At 42.4% G+C, this 23151-nt stretch overlaps 1 protein-coding gene across 6 annotated transcripts in view; it reads right to left on the reverse strand.

The window, feature by feature from the left end:
* LOC135495137 (cyclic nucleotide-gated channel rod photoreceptor subunit alpha-like) overlaps positions 1 to 23151 on the reverse strand; it is a 174405-nt gene that overhangs the window by 127451 nt on the left and 23803 nt on the right. For all 6 annotated transcript variants that reach the window (XM_064783574.1, XM_064783573.1, XM_064783575.1 and 3 more), the window contains exon 2: positions 16964 to 18456. In XM_064783574.1, the coding sequence (XP_064639644.1) occupies positions 16964 to 18338 (1375 nt within the window). In that variant the 5' untranslated portion in view covers positions 18339 to 18456. The remainder of the gene's footprint in view (positions 1 to 16963; positions 18457 to 23151) is intronic.

The raw sequence follows: 23151 nt of genomic DNA on the forward strand, positions 1-23151 counted from the left end.
CGTCATCGAGCCATCGCGTCGTCGAGTCATCGAGTCGAATACCACAAGCCGTCACAGTACACCCCACCATCAATCCTGGACCTGTCCGCTGCATAAAAACCCACCATATCACCAACGCAGCACAAATTTGCGGAAATCACCATCACGCTATAACACCCTCGACTCATTTCGTCTAATGTACAGATTTCCACCCCAGCGAGGAGTATTCATACTGTATAACTAATGCACTGAATGTACGCCAGTACCTGTTCTTATCGTGTGAGATGCATTGTACAGCATTGTCCTTTTGAAGCCGTTTCTCATGCGAAGTAGAACCGCTACCAATTCGCTATAGCAGTGCAAATGTAAACAGAATTGGGTCCAAGCTGGATGAGAAGTCGTTCATTGGCGATTACAGCCTAACTTGTGCTAGAATACAGTTGGACTGCCACGTCAATGTATACATATTTCTTTTCTGCCATATTTGAAACACGCAGCACGAATCAATGCCCTATATTGCTAGCCACTCGACAAGCTAAATAGCTTTAGCTCTTGTCAGATTCGATATGTGCTAACATTGTGCTGGGATAAAGCTCGGAAAATGGTATGAATTTAGTAATTAAGTGTGTGCCTTTAGAAAAAGAAGGAGAAAATGAGAAACTTTCGATGAAGTCTGGATAAGCTTTTCATTGATGAGCATTGGAAAGTAAGAATCCCCTGCTGATGGTACCGGATCATTTATATGATAATAACTGTGGGAACATCCCCAGTCGTACACGTGTTTAGCCTACAGTCGAGATAAAACCGATACTTGTGTGAAATGCCTGCATTAGCCTCGACAAAACCTCTTGTAACGAAATACCTCTCTTCTACGATGGCTTTGTCATTGTCCAATGCTTTTACCATTGTGTTTGCTGGAAAGGAGAAATCTGAGAGAATTTCTATGGAAAGTGGCCGGAGCCGAGACAGTTCAAAAAATAAACCATTGAGCTCATATGTACAAAAGGGATGCTGCTAATCGTACTTCTTGAAGTAGTTCCTGTTCACGGCGCTCTCAATCAAATGTGCAGTGCTTTTTCAGCTTCACACTTATTTTGAACAGTCAACTGCTGCGGAATCAACTAGATTTTGTATGAAGCTGGTGGCTCGACAAAGTTCAGGAAGTAAATGAAAGTTTCAAAGCGAACTGAGGAGTAACGTGTGCTCCTTTGATTACTGTTCCCTCAGTACAGTCTCACTGCAACCAAAAAAATGCGAAGGTACAATGTATGTCTCAGGAAAGACCGATGGGCGTTGAGGGATGGCGTGACTGCGCGCCGTACGTCGCCGCTCGTCAGCGCCTTTGATGAATATTTCCAAGTTCCAAATGACAATTTCTTGTCGATCCGAAATCTAAGATCACACATAACATTACAGAGCACATCATATTCGCATTACATGGAAATTATCTTTGCTCATCATGCGGCCATAAGTCCTTGATATGATAAACGAGAATAGAATTACTCGGTTAGAAATGTGCAATTATTGGCTAAATTCGGTGATGTACTTATTGTGCCCGCTCGGGGTGTCCCCGGGGTTGAGCCTTCTCTGTCTATGGCGTCTGAATATTCAATTGGTACGACTCTTTATCTCTTGGTGCCAGATTATCATCTTAGGGTAGCCGCTAGTAGTTGACTCTTTCAGACTGGAGTCTTATCTGCCGGAAAATGGGCGCATGTATGGAGAAGGATACAGGTCAGAAGAGAATGTCGTTCAAAAGTTTAAATGTTTGCAACTGTACACAGGGAGAAAAATGCAGGTGAAAATGTCGTTGATGAGACGAAAGGGAATGTCGTAAAAAAGACGATAGGGAATGTCGTTCAAAAGATGAATGGGTGAAAGACTGAACCGAAACCGGACCATCGAACAGTCGGATGAAGTTTTAAACAAGTCTCGCCATTTGGCCCCTGAGGCGCCCTATCCACATTCCCCCAGGCAGAAGTAAAATGTACATCGAATCCTTATCACTGCAATTATATTCCCTACCTTACTTGAAAATATAAGTGGGTCACGGTATCTTACCTACAAAGAGAGAAAAGTAGAAACTGTGAGATGAAATGCATTGAAGAAGAAACACCATCAAATGTATGGCTGGCGGCCAAGGTCACTGTTGGCCGTCACCACGGTCAAAATCATTTGTTGTTATTTTGTAAATTGTGTCTTCATCGTATGCAAATTAATTCTGAAAAAAGAAGCTGTTATAACGAATGAGTCGGATAAATGATTGCATACACCCAAGACACAGGAAGACGAAATACCGAATCGTATGAGCGAAGCCAAGAATATCGTGGATCAGGTGGAACCTGCGTTTGATGTTGTAGGTTTTTTATGGAGATATTTTAAAGGCCAAAGTACATGTCAACTTTCTGGTTAGTTCACTGTGAGATTGGCATGTGAAGTAGGTCTTCACTCTATGTGTCAAGAAAAGACATAATGAACCTCGCAAATCCAATATTGTTATGTCTACTGAGACGCAAGATATTGGTTAAACACGCCATTGAACCACCGAGACAGCAAAGCTAAAATTGCAACAATGATGGTTATTGCATCCAGATCCCATTCCTTCCCTTACGCTTTATTAACTTCTTATTACCATTTGTGATAAAGTGTTGTGTTCTTTATTATACATGTATCTATACTTCTCTGCACTATGGCAGCTCTACATTGTTTATACAACGACTGTACGTAGATTTGTCAAGAATATTTACTTTCTGAGAATTTCAGTAACTAGAGGGGGAAAGAGCCACCAAATTTACTATTTTTTCTTGCAGATTTTGAAACAATGAACTAATGGAGGACAAAAGAGGTAATTTGCACGTCAGGACACTTGGTTTTTCACAATGGGGCATGCAACGAAAAGAACCGTTGGATCGTTCCCAAAGACCAGGCGTCCATGTCTGGACTGGCCTAGGCCAGCAGCGCCACTAGGCCGCGCAACGATAAGTGTGCAGCGGCAAGACTCGCAACGTGAGGAGGAGGGCCTGGGCACCAGCCAGTTCGATGGTCCTCTGGCGCCAACAAATACCAACCAACCTTTAATGTTAGGCTAAATTGGCACTAAGATAATTATTGCATCCACACACCATATATTCCTTTCCTTCCATTATTGACTTTTATTACTAAATGTCATTGCTGAGTGCATTAATCATTCGAATCACTCTGTTGGGGAGTCGGATACCTCCGCGGCTGTATTCCATGGTGTTGGGTTGCAATGGAAGGATGCAGTTTAATGAATCATGCAGCCAACCATGCCGTCACAATGGCTGCTGGCCATGTTAAAAAGTCTGGAAATTTGTTATGTCCAATGATATGGAGGTAAAAATCAAGATCAATGGTAATGATGAATCATATATTCAGTGTCATTGCTGAGTAATCGCTCACTTGTGGTATACGGGCTATAATCCGTTGCTGTGTCCAGTAGCGCCCGGAGAATGAAGGAAACGAGGATTTTTAATGCTATTTCATGTTTTAACAAAGATTTAGTGTCGAGATAAAATCTGCTTCTTCTTCAGTTAACCACAATTATAAAAGTTACACTGTTATTTCTTCAAATAACTTGTTTTCTTCTCGTCAGCCATCAGTAAACTATCCGGTAATCAATTTTTCTAAATGTTATGGATATCTTTCAAACTGTGTTTTAAATCGCTTTGTTTATTTCGCCAAAGTAACTTTCAACAACAACGTCATTGCAGAATAGCACTTTTACCAATGTCAAAGAGTCTGCGCAATATGTTTCGACACAGACTGTACCTAAACACCCTAACCATGCGAAACAGCAGTCATATCACCTCGCCACAACCACCGTTATTACCTTTTATTGCTAATGTCATTGCGGGGTACATAAATAATCCTATCAGTATGCCATATACTACCGTGTTCGGCTCTAGGCAGCGTTCGGCAAATTGGAATCAACGACTGGCGCGTTTTGAGATTGCCCCATGCAGCTTGAGACAGTCATCGTCAGAGACATACGTAAACGAGACTCACTCGCCCAGGGTGGTGATTTTCTTGGGCGGAAGTGTGATGTGGCTGACATTTCACGGTTGGTCGAGGTACCAGGGTTGTTATAGCAGTTATTAGATGTAAACTGACCAATGGAAAGGGCAATGGCTTATTTCTATTATAGCAATGTTACAACGAAGCTTAAGGTCCGAGAAATGATGTGACACTTTGCGATATTCCTTGTTTGGCATCAGAGACACACACAGATGAGACTGACGCCTTGGGCGGAAGAGTGCTCTGGCGGACATTTCACGGTTTGGCCGAGGCACTTGTGTAGTTATAATGTGTATTGACCAATGAGAATGCGGCAGTGGCTTTTTTCCACTTTAGCATAAATGTAGGCCTATACAGCGACAAAGGCCCTGCAAAAGAAAAAACGCTTTTTTCCGTTTGAGGTTCATTCTTAGTTCACCTCAGTTAAGAAGTACAAAAGAACGTTTCATAAGATGCATAAGAATCTGGCGAGTCTGATCTTTCACTGGCTGCACACTGATGAGCCGTGATGGTTAGGGTCAAACAGCACGGATAAGGTTCTCATGCTTGCCAGACGTGGTGTAAGCTTGGATCCACTCCAACAACAGCTCCTTGTCACCTAGATTGCAGTTGGTCAACACTGCCATCAGGTCCAGGGTCAATGATCTAAACACCAATCTACAATTCTTTGCCCTTTCAAGCTCCTGGGTAAACTATCCAACGGCCATTTGGCCATCCATGTCCAGGGGGAATTGATTCTACACACAGTAGAAGGATTCTAGAACCTGTTTGTAAATACGGCTGTGTGTACACGACGTTGAACCTTAGGATAGGTCAAGGGCCAAGTACCGAGAGGTCGTCATTATGAAGTCGTGAAGTTGGAACAACCTTCTTATACTGTTCGACTGCAAAAGCACAGTTGCTATCTTTCAAAAGCTCAGTTATGGTCCCACTTCAATGGTTGACCATAGGCATCAACATTTTGGTAAGACCTTTGAAAAATGGTACATATACTATTACTAAAGTAGAAAAATAAAATGAACTGTCGACCAAAACCTTAGCATTCCTTAGGGTCCCTTGTTTTCTGGTTTTCATGAAATATATATTGCAACGGAAGAATATTAAGAAGCACAACTTTTAGCAGCGCGCGTTTAGGGACGATGAAAAAGACTCGCAAACATGATGCTTTCTGACACCACTTTGAAAAGAATTCTGACGCCACTCGCATATGAAAGGACTTAAGATGGCCATCTCGCCGGTTGATCAAGAAAAAATCTAAAATATGTCTGATCCAATCGGTTTAGCCAAGCATCACCTTGAATAAACCCAAGTATTTGTTTCGACAGCCATACCCCCGGGGAATCATTTCAAACGCGAGCAGAATCAATACGTTCTTCTACTTTTCTCAATAGCTAGGGGGATGAAAATCAATGTCATTCAAGTATCATCATCGCATAATTGGCTAAAGAAGATGAATGATTATTGAAACGACGTGCAAGTCAAAGTGTGCACCCTAATACGTCGGGTGCTGAAAGAAAATCTCATCCCTTACATGAAAGCGTCGGTGGTTCAACGGTTAGAATGCTGGTCTTTCGATCTGATGGTCACGGTTTCGACTTCCCTTGAATCCACTACATTTTTCAATTTTTTCAATTTTTTCTTCATTTTATATTCATTTATAAATTCTTGTACATATCTTATCAGTATTGTTAATCTTGTCTTATCTAATTGGTAATGAGCTTTTCACGTACATGTACATGTCAAGGGGACACGCAATTTCCATTTCGTTACGTGTTTTTCCCCTCACCTTGCCGTTAAAAGAATTAAGGCCTCGCCCAGTACACGGTCTGTTGTCACCTCGGCCTAAATTCCCATTGTTCTACTGTCTTATCAAAGGCTTATCAGGGGAAATCTCGATAACATCGACCCCCACGAAACGGCTTTGATATGGTCGATTTGCCCAAACCGGCAAGGGCAAATACACGAAATGTTTAGCAGAAAGTGTCTGAAGTTAATGGCACGGTCAGGCAACGGTTTCTTGGCACACAATTCAATTCAAACCAGTTTATTAGTAATTTAAGCGAATGTCCTTTGTCAAAATTCGGAATGGCTGCGTTTTTGAGAAGGCGCACATTTGCTTTTTAATTGTGCACTTGCTTGCCGTTGATAACTGACACGGAGGTAAATATTGGTACCAGAATGTTATGAATATTGACAAAATATTGGATATGAGTCAAATTTCAAATAAAGCTCGTACCGAATGAAACAGTAGCTGGACAACATCACTAACAGAAACTAAATAAACAGTTTTAAGATTTGTATAAAATCTAATGTTACATAGAGCGATAGGGAAGCTTTTTCGATGAGTTAGCCTTCATTTATGCTTGGCTAAGATTGTCATAGTTAGCCCAAAATATGTTTTGGGAGTTGGTGCAATTTCACCCCAGGGTCTATTTAACCTCGCCTTACAGTAACGTCTGAGTAGTGGAACTCTTATCATGCCACCGAGTCAGCCCACTATTAGAAATAAAGATTTTTTAGGGTTTTTGACCATTACAAATATGGCACCGGTAGATTTTTTCAGTGAAGAAACAAAATTCTCAGAAGGTTTTCAGAATCTCGCAAAAACTATTTTGGGTTTTACATCATACCAAAAAACCTCTACGGGGTACATATTCGTGTTGGACGAAAACTCTTTAATAGTTTTTCAAGCTCAGAAGCTCAAAACCTTTATTTTTAATACCATAATGTCGCAAAGCACCTTCTCCTAGCATCTTCATGATCATATTCTTCGTGATTACAACCAACGAACATGAAATAAAATGTAGCATCATAACAATTCAACTTGACACACGAATCTCTCAAGAAAGGCAATACAGAACAAGATCATTCCAGTCGTCATCCGAATCCCCCGCCACTTGAATCCAATTGAAATATTATAACAACCAATTTAAGTGCACTTTAGAGACTCACATATCAAAGATGCTGTCAGACTTTCAAGAAGACGACTATTTCTGTCAAAGGCAATGGCTTTCCGTGCAATCAAGGCCTTCCAGGCTGCGCACACCCGGCAGGTGATTTCAACAGTCATATTTTTTCACCATCAGTGATTTCTCCTCATACAAATAATATCTAAGAGGTTTGTTAGATGTATGAAGTAAGTGTGATATGCCACTGACAGAAAATAAGGTGCCTGTGATATCTTGGAGTTGGTAGTGACGCGTTTTTTCTAAATGCTTTTTTCTTGTCATCGTTAAGCACAAGACTCATAGAAATACAAGTTGAGACAAGACCACAATTGATTTTTTAAGCCTTTTAGCAGTTAAATTGTCAATGTTTGACCGCGACGCATCAAAGAATGCGTCAAGTAGTGAAACTGAAATTCGGATATGATATACGGGTTAGTCTTGCGAGTAACTGGTGCGATTTAAATTGGTGATTGACCACGGAAATTTTTTTTAAAATTGACAAGTTTGACACAAGTGGACATTTTCACCCATTTCGGCCATTTTCACTCCAAATTTGAACCACCCCCCTATGGCCAGGTTGTCGAAATTCAAAATTATTTTTTTTACCAAACAATTAATTTATATCTGTAGACTTGCCACAGCAAATATTTTTTCAATACCTCTCCAAATATGTACTTGAGAGTAAAAAACATGCACTCGTCTAATAGATAGGCCTCGACCCTCCAACCTATGAATATTCATTAGTGGTCTTGTCTCAGTTTTCGAGCTTTTGATGCAGGCGGCCATTGCAATACGAAGTCTGCCGCCGAGGTTTTTGTCGAGGTTGGTTGGTCCATCAGTATCGACTGGCAAGCTAATGTACAGACGGCATTTAGCGTGTGGGTATGTGGTCCTATTCGTTGTATTTTTCAATGCCAGAAACGCCGCAAGGGTTTTGCTATGCTGCTGAACGTGTTATTGGCAGCACAGGGAAATCTATGGAGGCAGGTGGTCGAGAGGATGCTTGATGGTTTCGTTTCGGGTTGGACAGAGTTTATGTACAGTATATACAAGTGATGTACAAGATTATCTGACTAACTTGACTTGGATTGAGACGTCCATTACGTCCATTTCCCCTCAATGACTATTTTATATGTGTATATCATGCACATGTTCCTGTATGCAATGTTCATGCCGTTCTGTCATACTTAGATATGACATTATGATCACTGGTTCTACCACATGTTTGATATGATCACGTTCAGCAATATATTAGAGGCGGTATCCATTGATAAACCTGATGCTATGTGTCAAGAACGTGCCTCCTATATGGGCCCACTGGGACCACCGAGCGTTCTGTAATCCCGGTAGGTAGCCCATCCGTCATACCAAGACCCGGCCGAAGACGATGATAATTTTTAGCATCGGCTCTCCCGAGGCCATGTTGTTATCCAGATTCTATCTCACACTGTGCAACAACATTTGCGTAAACATAAAAAGATATTTAGCATCGCACTTGGCGACATTTATCTTGGCGTTTGTCATTTGATGTTGCGTTAATTTGATTGTTAAATGGTATGTGTAGATATACCAGAATAGCTGAGTACGAAATAAAGAAGCGAATGACGACCGGGACGACATTGCTGGATTTACGATTATGTCCATGTTGTTGACAGTGTGCGCAACAATTGTGAAAGGAGAAAAGAGATTTAGCATCGCGCTTATCAACATTTATGTTGGCGTTTGTCATTCGATTTGGTGATGATTTGATTGTCGCTAAAGGGGATCGTGTAAGGTAGAAAAACTAAAATAGCTAGGTATATAAAGCCAAGTTTTCGCAATTTTTACTAAGAGTCGGATGAAGATAACCGAAACGCCCTTGCTGGTTTCACCGTTAGCTTTTTGTCATGTTGTTGACAGAATTCTAGCGTGCGCTGTGTGGCGGAAAGTTACAGCCGGGTGACGAAATGTTTTTCGCGAAAGGACTTGAGCATGTTAAAAATAACGAATGACGCTTTTGCCAACAATAGCATTCCGCGAAGATGACGTCACTGCAGCTGCTGCCCTCTATTTCCCCATCGCTGAATTACAGGCAATGTCGGACAAACATGCAGTTTCGTAATGGCTTCAGGCTTTCTAACTAGGGCAGTTAGATTCAATCTGGCACATGTCCGAGTGTTGGAAATACTACATAATTGTTCTGAATATTTCTCTCTCTGACTCTATGGTATCATTCATGCTAAAAACAATGCAGGGTCAAAGATAATTGACTTTGAAATAAGCTCAAATGCGTAGAAATAAGTGTCGATGTCCGACTGTCACGTGACTAAAACGTCATCAATATCTTATGCAAATGACCTTGTGAGCTATAAATAGTAACTTCGCGGAATGCTATTGGAAAAACGTCCTACACTTTTGGAAAAATAGTTTACTAATGAAGCAGGAGAATGAGGACAAACATTGAAGTAAAAGGCCGCCCACTCATTTTTATTGGTTTGTTAAGCCTTGAGCTTTCATATCATCGATGTCTAGTGTTTACTATTGCCTGATGCAATGTTTATTTTAAAGACATATCGGATGTTTTAACAACATTTTATATGCAAGGGGTGTTTTATATGCAGTAACATGCACTTTAAAAGAATTCAGCATGTGATTTTGTAGGAGTACGCCATCCAAACCCGTAAACACACTTGAGACGCAATTCCCCGGATTACCGGGAATCCGGCAGGCCTACCAGTTTGCCGAGCTTGCCTTTTCTGGTAAAGCACTGCCTTGGTTGCCAGTATTTTGTTTACCTCCCTTCGTAAATCTCCCTGCTCTTTCCAAACTCAGCGTTGACAACTCAGCGTTGATTACACTGGAGACGCAATTCCACGGATTACCGGGAATCCGGCAGGCCTACCAGTTTGCCGAGCTTGCCTTTCCTGGTAAAGCACTGCCTTGGTTGCCAGTATTTTGTTTACCTCCCTTCGTAAATCTCCCTGCTCTTTCCCAACACAGCGTTGATTACGCGTCTATGATAGAAGAGATAAGCCAGGCTCCTAATTGAAGGGGATGAGCAGTTGTAGATTGAATTATAGCCAAGTCCCTAAAGAACGCCGCCAGGATTAGTGACTCCGGTAATTGCAAATGCTATGTTCGACGTCATTGAAGCAACGAGTACCTTTTGAAGTTAAGAAAAGCTGGAACTATAATAGTCATCAACAATCTTTTCCTTTTGTGGTAAGCTCACATGTGATGCATTCGCATTGCTCTCTAACCATTCTATACATAGAAAAGCAGAGACTGTAATTTACTATCAAAGATGTTTTCATTCTCCGAGCAGATTGGAGGATGTTCACTCTGCCAACACAGACCACCATGATTGTACCTTGTCATTAAAGGTGCGATTGCACTCTGTCATAATACAGGTGCGTGAAAATACCAGAATTAATCAACCAATGAGCGACAGATCAGACCCCAATCAATTTACATACAACCATGGAACTGTTACCATGAAACTGTTACCATGGATCGCGGGGAACATAGATATCCCTATGTAAATCAGCCAGAATCTGTACGGCCACGATCCCAAACTCGCACAGCACCTCTGCTTCTCTCTGGAGACCATTATTTGTCTTCGGATGCCGCCACGGCTGATGAGGAATGGTTCACCGTCGGACCAAGGCAACTCCCCATGTCAGTTAACCATCATTTCCGCATTCCACATTTTAGGATTCTCCCATGGTGCTGGTTGGGCAGTGCATGATGCCGCCATGCGTTTGCCGCTTCAGTTTTGATATTCAAGGATACCAGATGACTCTTGTTAACAATTTCTATTTGTGAATACACATAACCATCAGAGTCGCACCTGTTGTGTGAGTTCTGCTATTTGAAATCTAAATTGATCTAAACAATTCATGGTTTCGTGTGATAAACAAAAATATTATTTGACCCTGGATGCTCAAGTTGAATGAGGCGGGTGATATTTTTACGAGCGATACTGTGTATATTTGCTTTCAGATGCAAAATCGGAAAATTAAACTTATCCACCTTATCACCTCAAGCAGAATTGCCAATTATATACCGAAAATAAACAAACTCAGCCTATTTTTGAACTCAGATAATTCCAATTATCGATTTGAATCCAAATATAGCGCAATGTTTTGATAACCGAATGCATCAATAGTATTCGCATTGAAATCAATGCTGAATTTTATCCACGTATTCATGGTATTACCGAAAATACCATTCCAGGGATTTGCCACAAGCGAACAGAAAACTATATTACACAAGGCTAGAGGTGATAATTATATTCGATCATGTGATGACAAGGACCATGAATTGTCATTGTTACCATACAATAATCATGTAAAAACTCTTCTTGCAATGGGAGATGTGTGATGCCGCGTGATGCGCAGAATCCAGGTCAGCTTCATGATGTCGTTCTGCCATATGGAAGTCTAAGACGCCATTTACGTGTGGGTTTTGATATGAATCCATACCAGCTTAATGCACATATTTCATTGAATGAAAAAGATAATGTACCAGTTATTTTGGTTCAGGTCTTTCAAGATTAGATAGATTACGAATCGACTTTAATCACGTGAAATGCTCTTGCCAATTTTCATACCAATATTATCTTAGTTTACCCCGGGCGACGATAACAACGAGTGTTTACAACGCACGCCATTGGCCGTGGTCACACAGTCCCTGCTCATAAAGAGGAGAGATTGATGCTGCCTAGTGCCTCACAATTTGCCAGAGGTACTCTTCGAGCTACGATTTTTCCTATCGTTAGAACAAGTTCCTTCTTTTCTTTTGAGACGCAGTGGCATTACAAAGATCCTGAAGTCATAATTGGCGAAGCTGCACCCAAGACCTTCGGGTGCATTGCTTAACCACTCCACATTGCAACTAACTATATTCACAGCGATGCGTCATTATAATAGAGTAGCCGCCAGATTGATGACTCTGTCAACACCACATATTGTACACTCATCAGCCATTCCAATCACCATATTGAGCCTTATCATGTGAGAGACATCATTATCCCGACCGGTCACTCAGAGTCACGACCCCCTGCTATCTCAACAGAGGTCAAGCAAGAGGACAGATAACCCCGATACGGTCAGAGTTGTCTAGGGTACTATATGTCACGGACAATTATATACGCCTGTGGGATTCTGCTGCACTGTGGAGGGTGACGATGAAGACCCACAGACACAGTATCATTCCGTCCAGCGCTTTGGCTTCACTTGCCTGGTGTCATCACAACAAAAGGTCAAGTACAGATAACCCGGATTCGGGAGCTGTCTGGTGTACTTTATAATGCCAAGGACAATTACACGCTTGTGGGATTCTGGTTGACTGAGGATTGGGGAGGGATGAAGAAGAGTTATTGGGATTCGAGTAGACTTTCTGGACTAAGAGTACGTTGTAATCGCGCCAAAGCGGATAAGATAATCCGTGTTGCCAAATGCCAAATGTTTCCACTTCTTCCTTGATTGAGAACTTTTGGTGCTCCGATTCCCATTTCCTATCAAACCCGTTTAATCCTCTTCTTAAACTCATACATTGACAAACCGCCCGAAGATATTTACACCCACCACACCATCACGACAATTTCTTAATTCCGTCGCCCTACGATTCCAGCAATAAAACTAGGATTACAGCGTTAAAACTCATGATGGCCCGCAGTCAGTGTCAACACAGCGAGTGCAAGTAGTTCTCAAGAATCAACAAGAACAGTTGCCATTGGATATTGAGCAAATACAACCCAAGAATGTACTCTGCCAGTCAAGTTAATTGAAGTTTATGGCATGTTGGTAAAGAATGGCGATTCCGGGATGGAGTCTTCATTGATTGAGCGACGTGACTTGGTTGGGGGTCTTCGCACGCTGTAGCTTTAGCCCTTCTCCTACAACAAGCCGCTTACACATTCGCTTCAGTAAATACTGTCTTCAGCTTACAACTAGCGGCACCTGTTTCCCAGTCGACGTGATATATCCTCATTAGCAAAGAAACCGACACTGAGTCCCATTACAACGTATTTTACCATCAAATTCGGCCTAATTTTTTAACAAAGGCTGTTGTAACATGGTGTAATCTATGATACACCCGATTTCAATATATTTGGCTTTTTGGGCTTTTTATATAGTTTAGATGTTACAGATGAAAGGAAGGCGAACGTACATGCAGCAAGAACCAAGTACGCTTTGAACCTTTTCCGCTGCTGTGCTTTGAATCTCTACGACAGCCAATGCGGCCTTTCGAAGCTCGAAAAAATGTCTACAATAATCGAATAATGATAATTCATTGAATTTACGATACTTAAATTCACATGTGTTAGGCCCTTCTTCTGCTGCCATGTCGACGGCATGGATGGAAGAGCGATGACAAAGCACGGTCTGCTCAACCAACGAGTGCCGATATGTTTTTCCACACTTGGGCCATTAACTAGTTTGGGGCCATCTCCATACATCAGGACTATAATTTACATATGAATATGTGTGTGATCAGGTCTAATTTAACAAACAACATGTGTTCTAAAGAGCCCTTTGACTTTGATAGTACAACATGGTAAAGTAGATCTTCGATGCATTACCACGCACCACACACGCTATTTCTGTGTCGATTCGACCTTATATTGAATTTTATGGAATATGAAATTATCGAGTGTTGACATTCCCACTCTTTCCATTGTAATTCCCACGCGCACTTTAAACAATGTCAGACGATTGATTTTCAATAAGACCATTTCATTTTCATTTTCATTCTAGAAAGGCGAATGTTTAAATAATCGACTGTAGGTTACAACCTAAGCAGTGAGCAAGTACCCGGATGAACCAGAAAAGCGCGAGATTCAATCTCAACAAAAAATTATTTTACCCCGATGGAAACGCGACAGATCACTTTCTTTCCGCGGGGCATGTTCTCGTGCATGAGATGTCTGTTGTTTCTTTTGCGCTCTAGAAACGCGAAAGGATGACATTTCAAAAACACTGATGACATGACGCCTAAAGAACAGCCAGACATCGAAGACACGGGACTGTCTATTGTCTGTCAACCAAGTTATTCACCGCCTTTATCAGGCTATTCCGGCTCGGCAGGAGCAGGTGTTTCATCATGTTCAAACCAACAAAAAGGTCAATTTTTTTTCGCGCTAGAGCATTCTCTGCAGACGACACTGCTTATGAGGTCTAGAAACAAAGTCACCCACCGCCTCTCGTCCAGAAGCAGACATTGCAACTTGGTGCGAAAGGAGAATGGAAAACTCCGATGTTTCATCAAGCCCAAACGTACCAGGCCGCTAGAAGTCTTGCGCGACGAAGACACTGCCTACTTAATCTGGCAATGCCATTCGCCGCCTTCGCTAGCTCGAGGCAGAAGTTTTAGCCCACTTGCACGATGCCATCTCGAAGAGCAACGTGAAAGGAAAATGAAAAACGCAGATGCATCTCCAAGCCCGAAAGTACCAGGCCGCCAGACGTCTTGTGCGACGACCTTTTATATGACGAAGATATTGCCTAGAGTCTGGCAAGCTTGCCATTCGCCGCCTTCGCTAGCTCGAGGCAGAAGTTTCAGCCCACTCTGCACGATGCCATCTCCAAGAGCAACGTGAAAGGAGAATAGAAACACCGATGAAATTAACAATGTCGAGTAAACAATTCTGTAAATCAACGATAAAGTCCTCGCGAGACATCGAACAGAAGATGAGAAATTCTCGGCTGTTGCCAAGGGGCTCGGGTCATAATCGCTTTAGCTTCACTATATAGCGTTTAGTCGTGTAAGGCTTGAGCAAATATACTGTAATTATTGTATTGTATATTACACGATTGGACTACCACCACATCGCTGAGGTAGATTGAGATATTTACGCGTCAACTCATGGCAGTCTGTGAAGGTGGATTCGGGGCTTCTGATTTGACAACAATGCGTTGCTTCGGCAAAATGATGACCTCTGATTGGACAATCGTGACATGAAGAAGCATGATGGACGAACATTTCAAAAAGTCTTCCGCATCAGCCATGAGAGTATATTATACGGAAGAAACAGCCCCTTGGATTAAATATTTTAATACCTGATCAAGAACTCAAGTCATCGCCATCATCACCTAGCTGGCCCAGAGCAGAAGACATCCAAACTCAGCGCCATACCGTCTCCAAGAGCAACAAGTCTTGTGCCGCGCATAAATGTATAAAATAACCGCCTCCTTGCCTCGCGAGTGACATATCCAGCGGCTGTTGGTTGTGTTGTGAATGCGAAGGCAGTCAACTAGAAGCTCAAAGAGTCGTTTCCATGTTTCCAGTAGACTTACGACCCAATGGGTCTATAAATCTGAGTTCAGACACTCCAGATAGTGTTTTTTCATGTGCCAAGAGTGGTGTATGCCACAGGGGGAAACGTGTGTTTGTTTCACTAACGTTACATGCATATTGAACGCTGTTTTCGGAGAATCACCATTGGACGAAAATTCTCACTCAGCAACCGACTCAACAGAACATTTCAATCCTCACACGTCTCCCCTAGACCTTCCTCTGATGACAATCGCCGCATAATACATTTTTCATGTATTATCAAATCGTGAAAGTGTGCATGTCACTTCTCCAGGGCCCCCGGCCTCAGCCTCCGCAAAATGTAAACTTTCAACGTTTTCCGTGATCGGACGTACCGTATGTCCTCAAGTTTCGTGTTTACTCCATGTATACGGTTGTCGCGTTTTTCTGTTGTAACCACTGTCGTAACCCGGGGTCGTAATCCCCCACATATCGCCCCTTCCCCTCCCAACAGGTATTTTCTTCATTAACTTCCCAGCCAAACGTGACGCAGACTCGATTCGTATTCACTCGATTCATCTATCAGCCGATACCTCGGACTCTCGAGCGATGGCGCATTTCCCCCAAAGATATAGACCTGTCCCTCTGACCGCAATGCTCCCAAACCTTTCTGTGAATGCCCCTCACCATATCCAGCCGACTACTCTTTCAACCTTGGTCCGCCATTTCTTTAGCAACGCATTACAATATACGGATAGCCCCAGCAGATTGAATCAAAATGATTCGATTCTATAGATCTGCCAACACCTCGGAGTCTCGAGCGATGGCGCATTTTTCCCAAAGATCTAGACCTATGACGGTAATGCCCCAAAACCATGTATGCCCTCGCCATATCTACCAGACTGCTTTTTCAGCCTTGGCCCGCCATTTCTTTAGCAAGGCATTACAACACGGATAGCCCCGCAGTCTGAATCAAAACGATTCGATTCTATAGATCTCCCATTACCTCTGCCTCTCGAGCGATAACTATTTCTCCCCACGACCTGTCTACGATATCAGACTACGATTCTTGTATCGATCCGCTGATCGAAACCAATATCAGGCTGATAGGTTCGATTGGAGAAGTGGTGGATGTTGATGGCTTCTATTTTGCTGAGGTATTCACCATAATAATATAAAGTATAATCATCGCGGGAGCTGATAGATGTTAGCGGATTGCATTACAAACCTTGTGGGCCGCGCGATGGTCGTCAGGCTCAAGGATTACGTTGGTAGTGCGGCGTAGAGCGGCGGCGTCAGCTGAATGGAAGCTACCATCGAGGAAGCCACCACCGAGTGCAGCTTTTTTACTTGTCATTTTGGTTACGTTTCTTGCCTGAGATACTGGGAGCAAGAGATAGGGCGGTGACAGCATTTAACAGGGTCGCGGAATATGTGGGTGTGCGCACAAATAAAAAGGCCAGAGACGATGATCATAGGAAGCTACAACACAGAGAAAAAAACGAGCAATGCCATAACTTTCCTTGCCTCTCATTATGGTAATGGGATCGTGAAAGAATCGTTTCTCACTCGTTGAACATTAGTCCATTATACAAAATTGCGATGATTTGTTTGCAGGAATTACACAAATAGCAAGGCTGTGATTCACAACGTCTACGAATACGTTGGCGTGGACGGATCAACGTTTTGATTCGTTCGACACACAGAATTAGTCTCAGAAAAAGCTGTGGATCGCGATCATCTTTAAAAAAAACCAGTCCTACCTTGGAAGTCTTTTCTCGCCGTACTAATGCTCGCCACGATGTTTGCCACGTGTCCTAAAACAGACGCAAACAAGAGTAATCCGAACACGATCTGTATAACATAGAAGCCGAACTCCCCGGGCGTCTCGGGCCTGGGCAGGTCGCCTACGGTAGTCAGGGCGCACGTACTCCAGTAAAGGCCCTTCAAGTAGTTGAAATACAACACATCTTTATCCTTATCCAAGTTATATTGCCACAGATCAGATTTTAGGATCGAATCCGCTACGATGTAGTGTAAACAAGCATTCCAGTGAAATATCGCGAAAAGGTAGTGAAGTAGGGTAGTGGTCCTTATGAAGTTGGGGTAATTTGTGTGCCGTTCCGTGCGGTCTAACCACGCCCAGTAGCGGTATATTTTGACTAGGCGAAAACACCTTAGCATAGATTTAAACCCTATTGAGAGGTATAGAAAATCTAAAGGGAGGAGGCACAGACAGTCGACATAGAATACCGTGGTGTTCATGTAGTGTATTCTCAATTTCGTACTATCTGTTTGTAAGACTCCCTCATCTAAGAATCCAGTCCTAAAGTGAAATAAGATGTCTAATATATACACGAGGTCTGCGGTGTAGTCTAAGGGGAACCAGATAATGATGTTATCCTTGTTGATTTCAGCGAATGCAAACCTGTACACAATCACCCAAAAGTTGTAAACGAACGCAATACTGACAACGAATGACCACCAGTACGCCAGTCGCCCTGATGGGTCAAATACGAAGGTCCAACGACACCCGTCCTTGTCAGCCGGGAGCGGCCCAGTATCAATCTTCTTCTCAGCCAGTTCAATTTTTTCCCGCATTTTATATTTCTTGCCAAATTTTTCATCTATTTCTTTCCGCCGCATTTTTCGTATTTCCCTTTGAGTCATGTATTCGTTCGCTCTAGCCTTGTTCAAAAATGCTATATCATCCCTAGTGTAGCAGTGTGATTTCCTCTGCCCCAACCTCTCGATTCTATGGCTGACTAAGTCCATTAAGCTGTGGCGGGACTCCGTTTTCCTGCCACCTTCGCTGACCCGGTGCGACGTGGCCACGGAGATGGTACCGGAGGACCCAGTCCGCCCATCTCCTTCAATGAGCCGGGTCCGATCTGAGGGCGCCATGTACCCTCCACCGGGCAGAGTCCGAGGCCCATTAACTGTGGGCTCCTCCTGATCCTCTGACTCGGCCTGCGGCTCCCCTGTCGCCTCCTGCTCCTGTGATTGCTGCGGCTCATCGCTCGCCCCCACGACTGCGATTTCATCCAATTCATCCTCGTCCGTCTGGTCCCCCTTGTTGCAGGGGGTATATTTGACGGCCTTGTTCCCTGTCTCCCCGGGTCCACGCATGTAACTCATGGTCTGCTGAGCGGCCTGCGGTGGTGGCCTCCGGAACTGGCTCACGTAGGCATACAGGCAGCGTTGAATGTAGTTGTATTGGCGCTGTGAGGTATCCAGCTGGAAGCTTAGTCTTCACCTGAAAAGACAAGAAGGAAATCGTAAGCTGTGATAAACTGTGGAAGGAAGATCCCAAGGACCGTACGTTGAACAGTTGTGCTGTGAGGTACCAATATCCAGCTGGAAGATCCAGACTTCATACCTCGATGATAGACAAAAGATCACAAGTTGGAGATAGGTATACACGGCCGTACCGGAAGAGGACAGACATGGATAAATAGAGTTATACTGGTCAGGAGCTATTGAGTATCTCCTTTGACGTTTTAGTTATCGCATGAACTCTCACTAAAATATAAGAAAAGCGTCATTAGCCGAAAAAGGAACAGCAATGGGTTTGTACCATTAAACCCAGGAGCGTTAAATGCTGTTTTATTGGAATTGGTGTACATGCACGGGAGGCATCCAGCTGGAATTTTTTACTACAATCCTCATCACGACCCCGCGCAAATTTATTCTGATACAGCACTATAAAATTACAGGTAGTCGTATATGTTAAAGCTATTTTAAAATACCGAAAAAAATTTATAGCATGACACTTAGATGTTCGTCAGCTAATATGATATATGCATAATTGACTAGGGGCGGCCTGGATGAGCTGCTGAGATACACTCGTCCTAGATTAGATGACAGTGCGCCTAGATATTCATCGAAATTGGACTGTGACAAATGAGTGTTCTTGCCGAGGAGGCCAAATGTGCTTTAGATTGCGTTGTCTCAGCAGTGGCGAAGACGATTAATTGATCGTTTTTGGCAGTACGGAGGCCACCGGCCACAAAGCAGTGTCTTTCGCCTCGGTAAGTGGAGCGGGCAAGAAACTTCCGAGTGAAGACTGATATGAAATGTAAATTTCAGTGTTAACCAGATATTCATCGAAACTGGACTTAAACAAATTGGTGTTTTCACCAAAAGGCTAATCTGATCAAGTAGTCTTAGCGTTAAGATTTCCACCCCAAACAAACAGCCAGGAGTTGTGTGCCTACGAAAAATAACGAATAATTCGTTTTTCTACTCCAAATTATTGAAGACTTGAAACAAAACTGAAAAACACTTTAGAAAAATATTTACTACTGAAACAAGAGAAGGACATGTATACTGAAGGATAACCCTTCGATCTGAATTCGTATATTACTGCGTATGAGCCATCATATAGTGAAAACTACTGTCTTTTATCTACTGAATCTGAAAATGCATTTCAGCACGAGTCAACGTATTACATAGTTGCTCTACGTGATGAATGATGGTATCATCTGCTTATTGTGACTCCATAAGGTATTTTACACAACTGATGCATACGTCCCTGCAGATGTTTTGTTCAATACTAAACACATATTTTAATTCCAAAAATCCTACCCTGGATTTTCAGTTTGTCGATTTCAACTCATCCCGTGGATACTAAGTGCTCAATAGAAATAAAGGACATTGTTATGTTTTTTTTGAATAATGGGTTTTGTTTATGTTATTGTTTAATAGGGTGCATCGCCCCAATTGTACGTTTAAAAGTCCACATGGCTTCGTATGCACACTATCAAAGATACCCGCCACCTTCGCAGACTAACAACAGATATTCTGTCATCGTGTTATCGTCGAAGTGACGGCACCCACATGACGTGAGACCATGACCCCCAGCAGAGCTGTCACGTGGCTTGACAGCTCACAGTGCTAATTGACATCAGCTAGGGACAGCTTGACTATTTATAGAACGAAATGTCACGTGGAAAAGAAGTCACTCTGATTACGTAAGATTTGCAGTGGCTGTCAGCTTTTCGAGGAAACGTCACAGTCAGTCAAAAATATCTTTGACAGTCTTGGCTAATTACTGTTGTACGTCAACAATGTGCAGGGCGAACCGCGCCTTTAAAATCTCAATTTCAAACGTGCATAATACGCTGGTTTATTTCCTATCCTCAGAATTGGCAATCTTAACTGGAAGGATTAATTAAACACGCCGTTAATTACAGTTTTTAAAAGATGATGCTGCAGACTCGGCACAGCATTTATTACGTGTGAATGTTGATCGCGGATGATGAAGGATTGGTGGATTAGGTTTTCTGAGCTGTTGTCGCAGCTTGCGTGGACTCTACCTCTGGTCGAAGACGGAGTCACTAGGCAATAAACCCAATTGGCGTCCAACCGTAGTGTCACACAAAAACGCTCATCCTGCCTTGGAGGAGGAATAGGCTCTCTGCAGAACGAACGCTGAAGAAGATGATGAGCTGTAACGGTGCTAAATCGCCAGCACAGATTATGCAAATTTATCAACAACAACCATCATCAGATGATTGACAATCTTCAAAAAAAAAAAAAAAAAAATTTGGTGCTTATTTTTTTAAGGGTTGACCATAGGTACCACGATTTTGGCTAGAACTTGAAATCCGAAAGCAACTAAAACTGCAGAAATGCAGTGAATGCCCCATTTAATTTAAAACCTGGGAGGCTTGTTCTCTGGAGAGCGTGGTTCCAGCCGAAGTGGTTGTGCCTATGTTATACCCTTAAGAGGGGATCCGGTGAACAAAATGCAATGAGTTGGCCTCGTGTGGGTTGATGATTTCTATCATGGTCTCTGCTGTCGGATGCTGACTGACTTGTTCGCGGTTATCTTGAGACAAGAATCATCAGGTTTGTTTGACAAGCTGTCTAGCTGTCTACTCAACGCCACTTTCTCTGCTATAAATAGAAAGCAATTCGATGCGGCTATGACCGGTTTGTCCCATTTGGAGGGTAGTTGGTAAAACTTGGATGGATGCAGAATTTGGACGCTGGACGCTAAGTTTTGCATCATTGGATTACATCACCTGCATTCAATAAATCACGCCTCCGGTGCTATGAACCGCAGTGGGCCTAATCGAATTGACGGAACGGACTGGGCTGGAAGGGTTCGGGACTTTAAGTGCCATAAAAAACAACAGAATACAGGTTGGAATCAACTACCCCCAGATTCAGCCGAAGGATTAGATGTGAAACGTTTATGTAAGAGCTATATATATTTGTTTGTTTTTTTTTATGCTGATATTTATTTATTATTCCCGATAACCGGTATACTTATTTTGGACGACGGTTGTGGCTGGGGTTATCATAGTCTTTTGCCCCTGATAACTGCCTTTATAGCCCTTACTAATGAATTGCTGACTTAGTCCTTACATTGAGAACCAGGAATAAAGTAATTTACTTGAGAATCGGGAATGAGAAATACTTGTAAGTTGATTTTTCAATTAAAATGGCTTCCAGCAGGACCTTGACTTATTGAAAAATCAATTAAATTGCAATACACAGTGCATAAGAACGAAATGTACTAGTATGCCTATACCTGAAATTTGTAAGCTACTTCTAGGCGCCCTGGGGCGTTGTGAGATTTCTCAACCTCTGATCTCTGCCCTAATCCTTCAACACCATGCATCTTTCAACTTCATACCATCCTGACATAACCAGTGATTTTCAATATACTCCGCCTCTCGATATTTAAAACGAGGTAGGAGTATCAAAAACCTGTATCTCAGGATGACTTCAGACTATCATATGCTTTCATAATACAAGTAGCTTCCCCTTACTTATAATTCAATATCATCAATATTTAAACAACAAAGGCTGTCTGCTGGCCCTGAACTACCGTCTGAAACCGCACACCGCCAAACCCCCTCGCTACACCAAGGCGTAAATGTCGTACAGCTTGAAGGCATATTGACGTCCATTACATTATAAAGCCGAATGTATTATCACGACTTTCATGTAGCAAGCATCAAAGCATGTAGTTTATTGGTTAAATTGACAGAAGTCTACTGTATCGTTGAGGAGGAATGTAGTGGATGGATGTGTGTCAAGCATGGCGAGAGTTATTGACTTTTATAAGAAGTAGGCTCTGCTTGAAGAATTACGCAGGATACTGGTTCTGAAAAAATCACTTAGGGTTTTTTTCTCGCTTAAAACCTATCTCTCATCGGTGAAAGTTTTCCTTCGAAGGTTTTTAAAACATTTGTTTCTATGAGTGCTGTGCCGATATTCCTCAGTATACTGTCCGTGTAGGCAACGCAGTGTATCAATATCGGGATGCATTAACTGAACATGTACATGTATGCACATTTTCAACAATAGGACCGTTATTTTCAAACTTTGATTTTGTTTTCATACTTTCTGATGACTTCTCCTTGGCAGTGTGTTTTGTTACATCAAAGGGATGTGTGCCGATCGATATTATAATGTATGTATTTTCGAAAGTTAAAAAATAAAGGGAGATATAAAGGGATTATCATTCCAGGATGTAAATGGGACGTCCTACGTAATCTTATACAAAACAAGCCGACCGAATATCTCTCCTCAATCACGGACCTTACATCCGTGTACAATTATCCAAAATCAATACTTATAATCAGATATCAGTTTGATCAAAGTTTTGCGCGCTTAGTTGTTATGATTCTATGCACATGTATGCTGAAAAATAAAGGTCTAAATCACCCCAGTAAAAAAAACGACAAATATCTTAAAATCTCATCTTCGGCCCTTCTTGCCCACTTTTGCTCTATCAATTTGGTATATACAGGTTCGGTTTCGGTTCGTTAGACATTAGCGTGTTTCCGCATCGCTTACGATTACGATTACGATTACGATTTCAAAGTCGTAATCGTAATACTCTCAAAACCGGCATGAACCAGAAATTTTGTTTCCGCATTCACACCAACGACTTGGTATACTGTAGTATAGGCCCTGTACTCTGCTCTCATGC

Source organism: Lineus longissimus, chromosome 10 (genome assembly GCF_910592395.1).
Source record: "Lineus longissimus chromosome 10, tnLinLong1.2, whole genome shotgun sequence".
Taxonomy (NCBI): Eukaryota; Metazoa; Nemertea; class Pilidiophora; order Heteronemertea; family Lineidae; genus Lineus; species Lineus longissimus.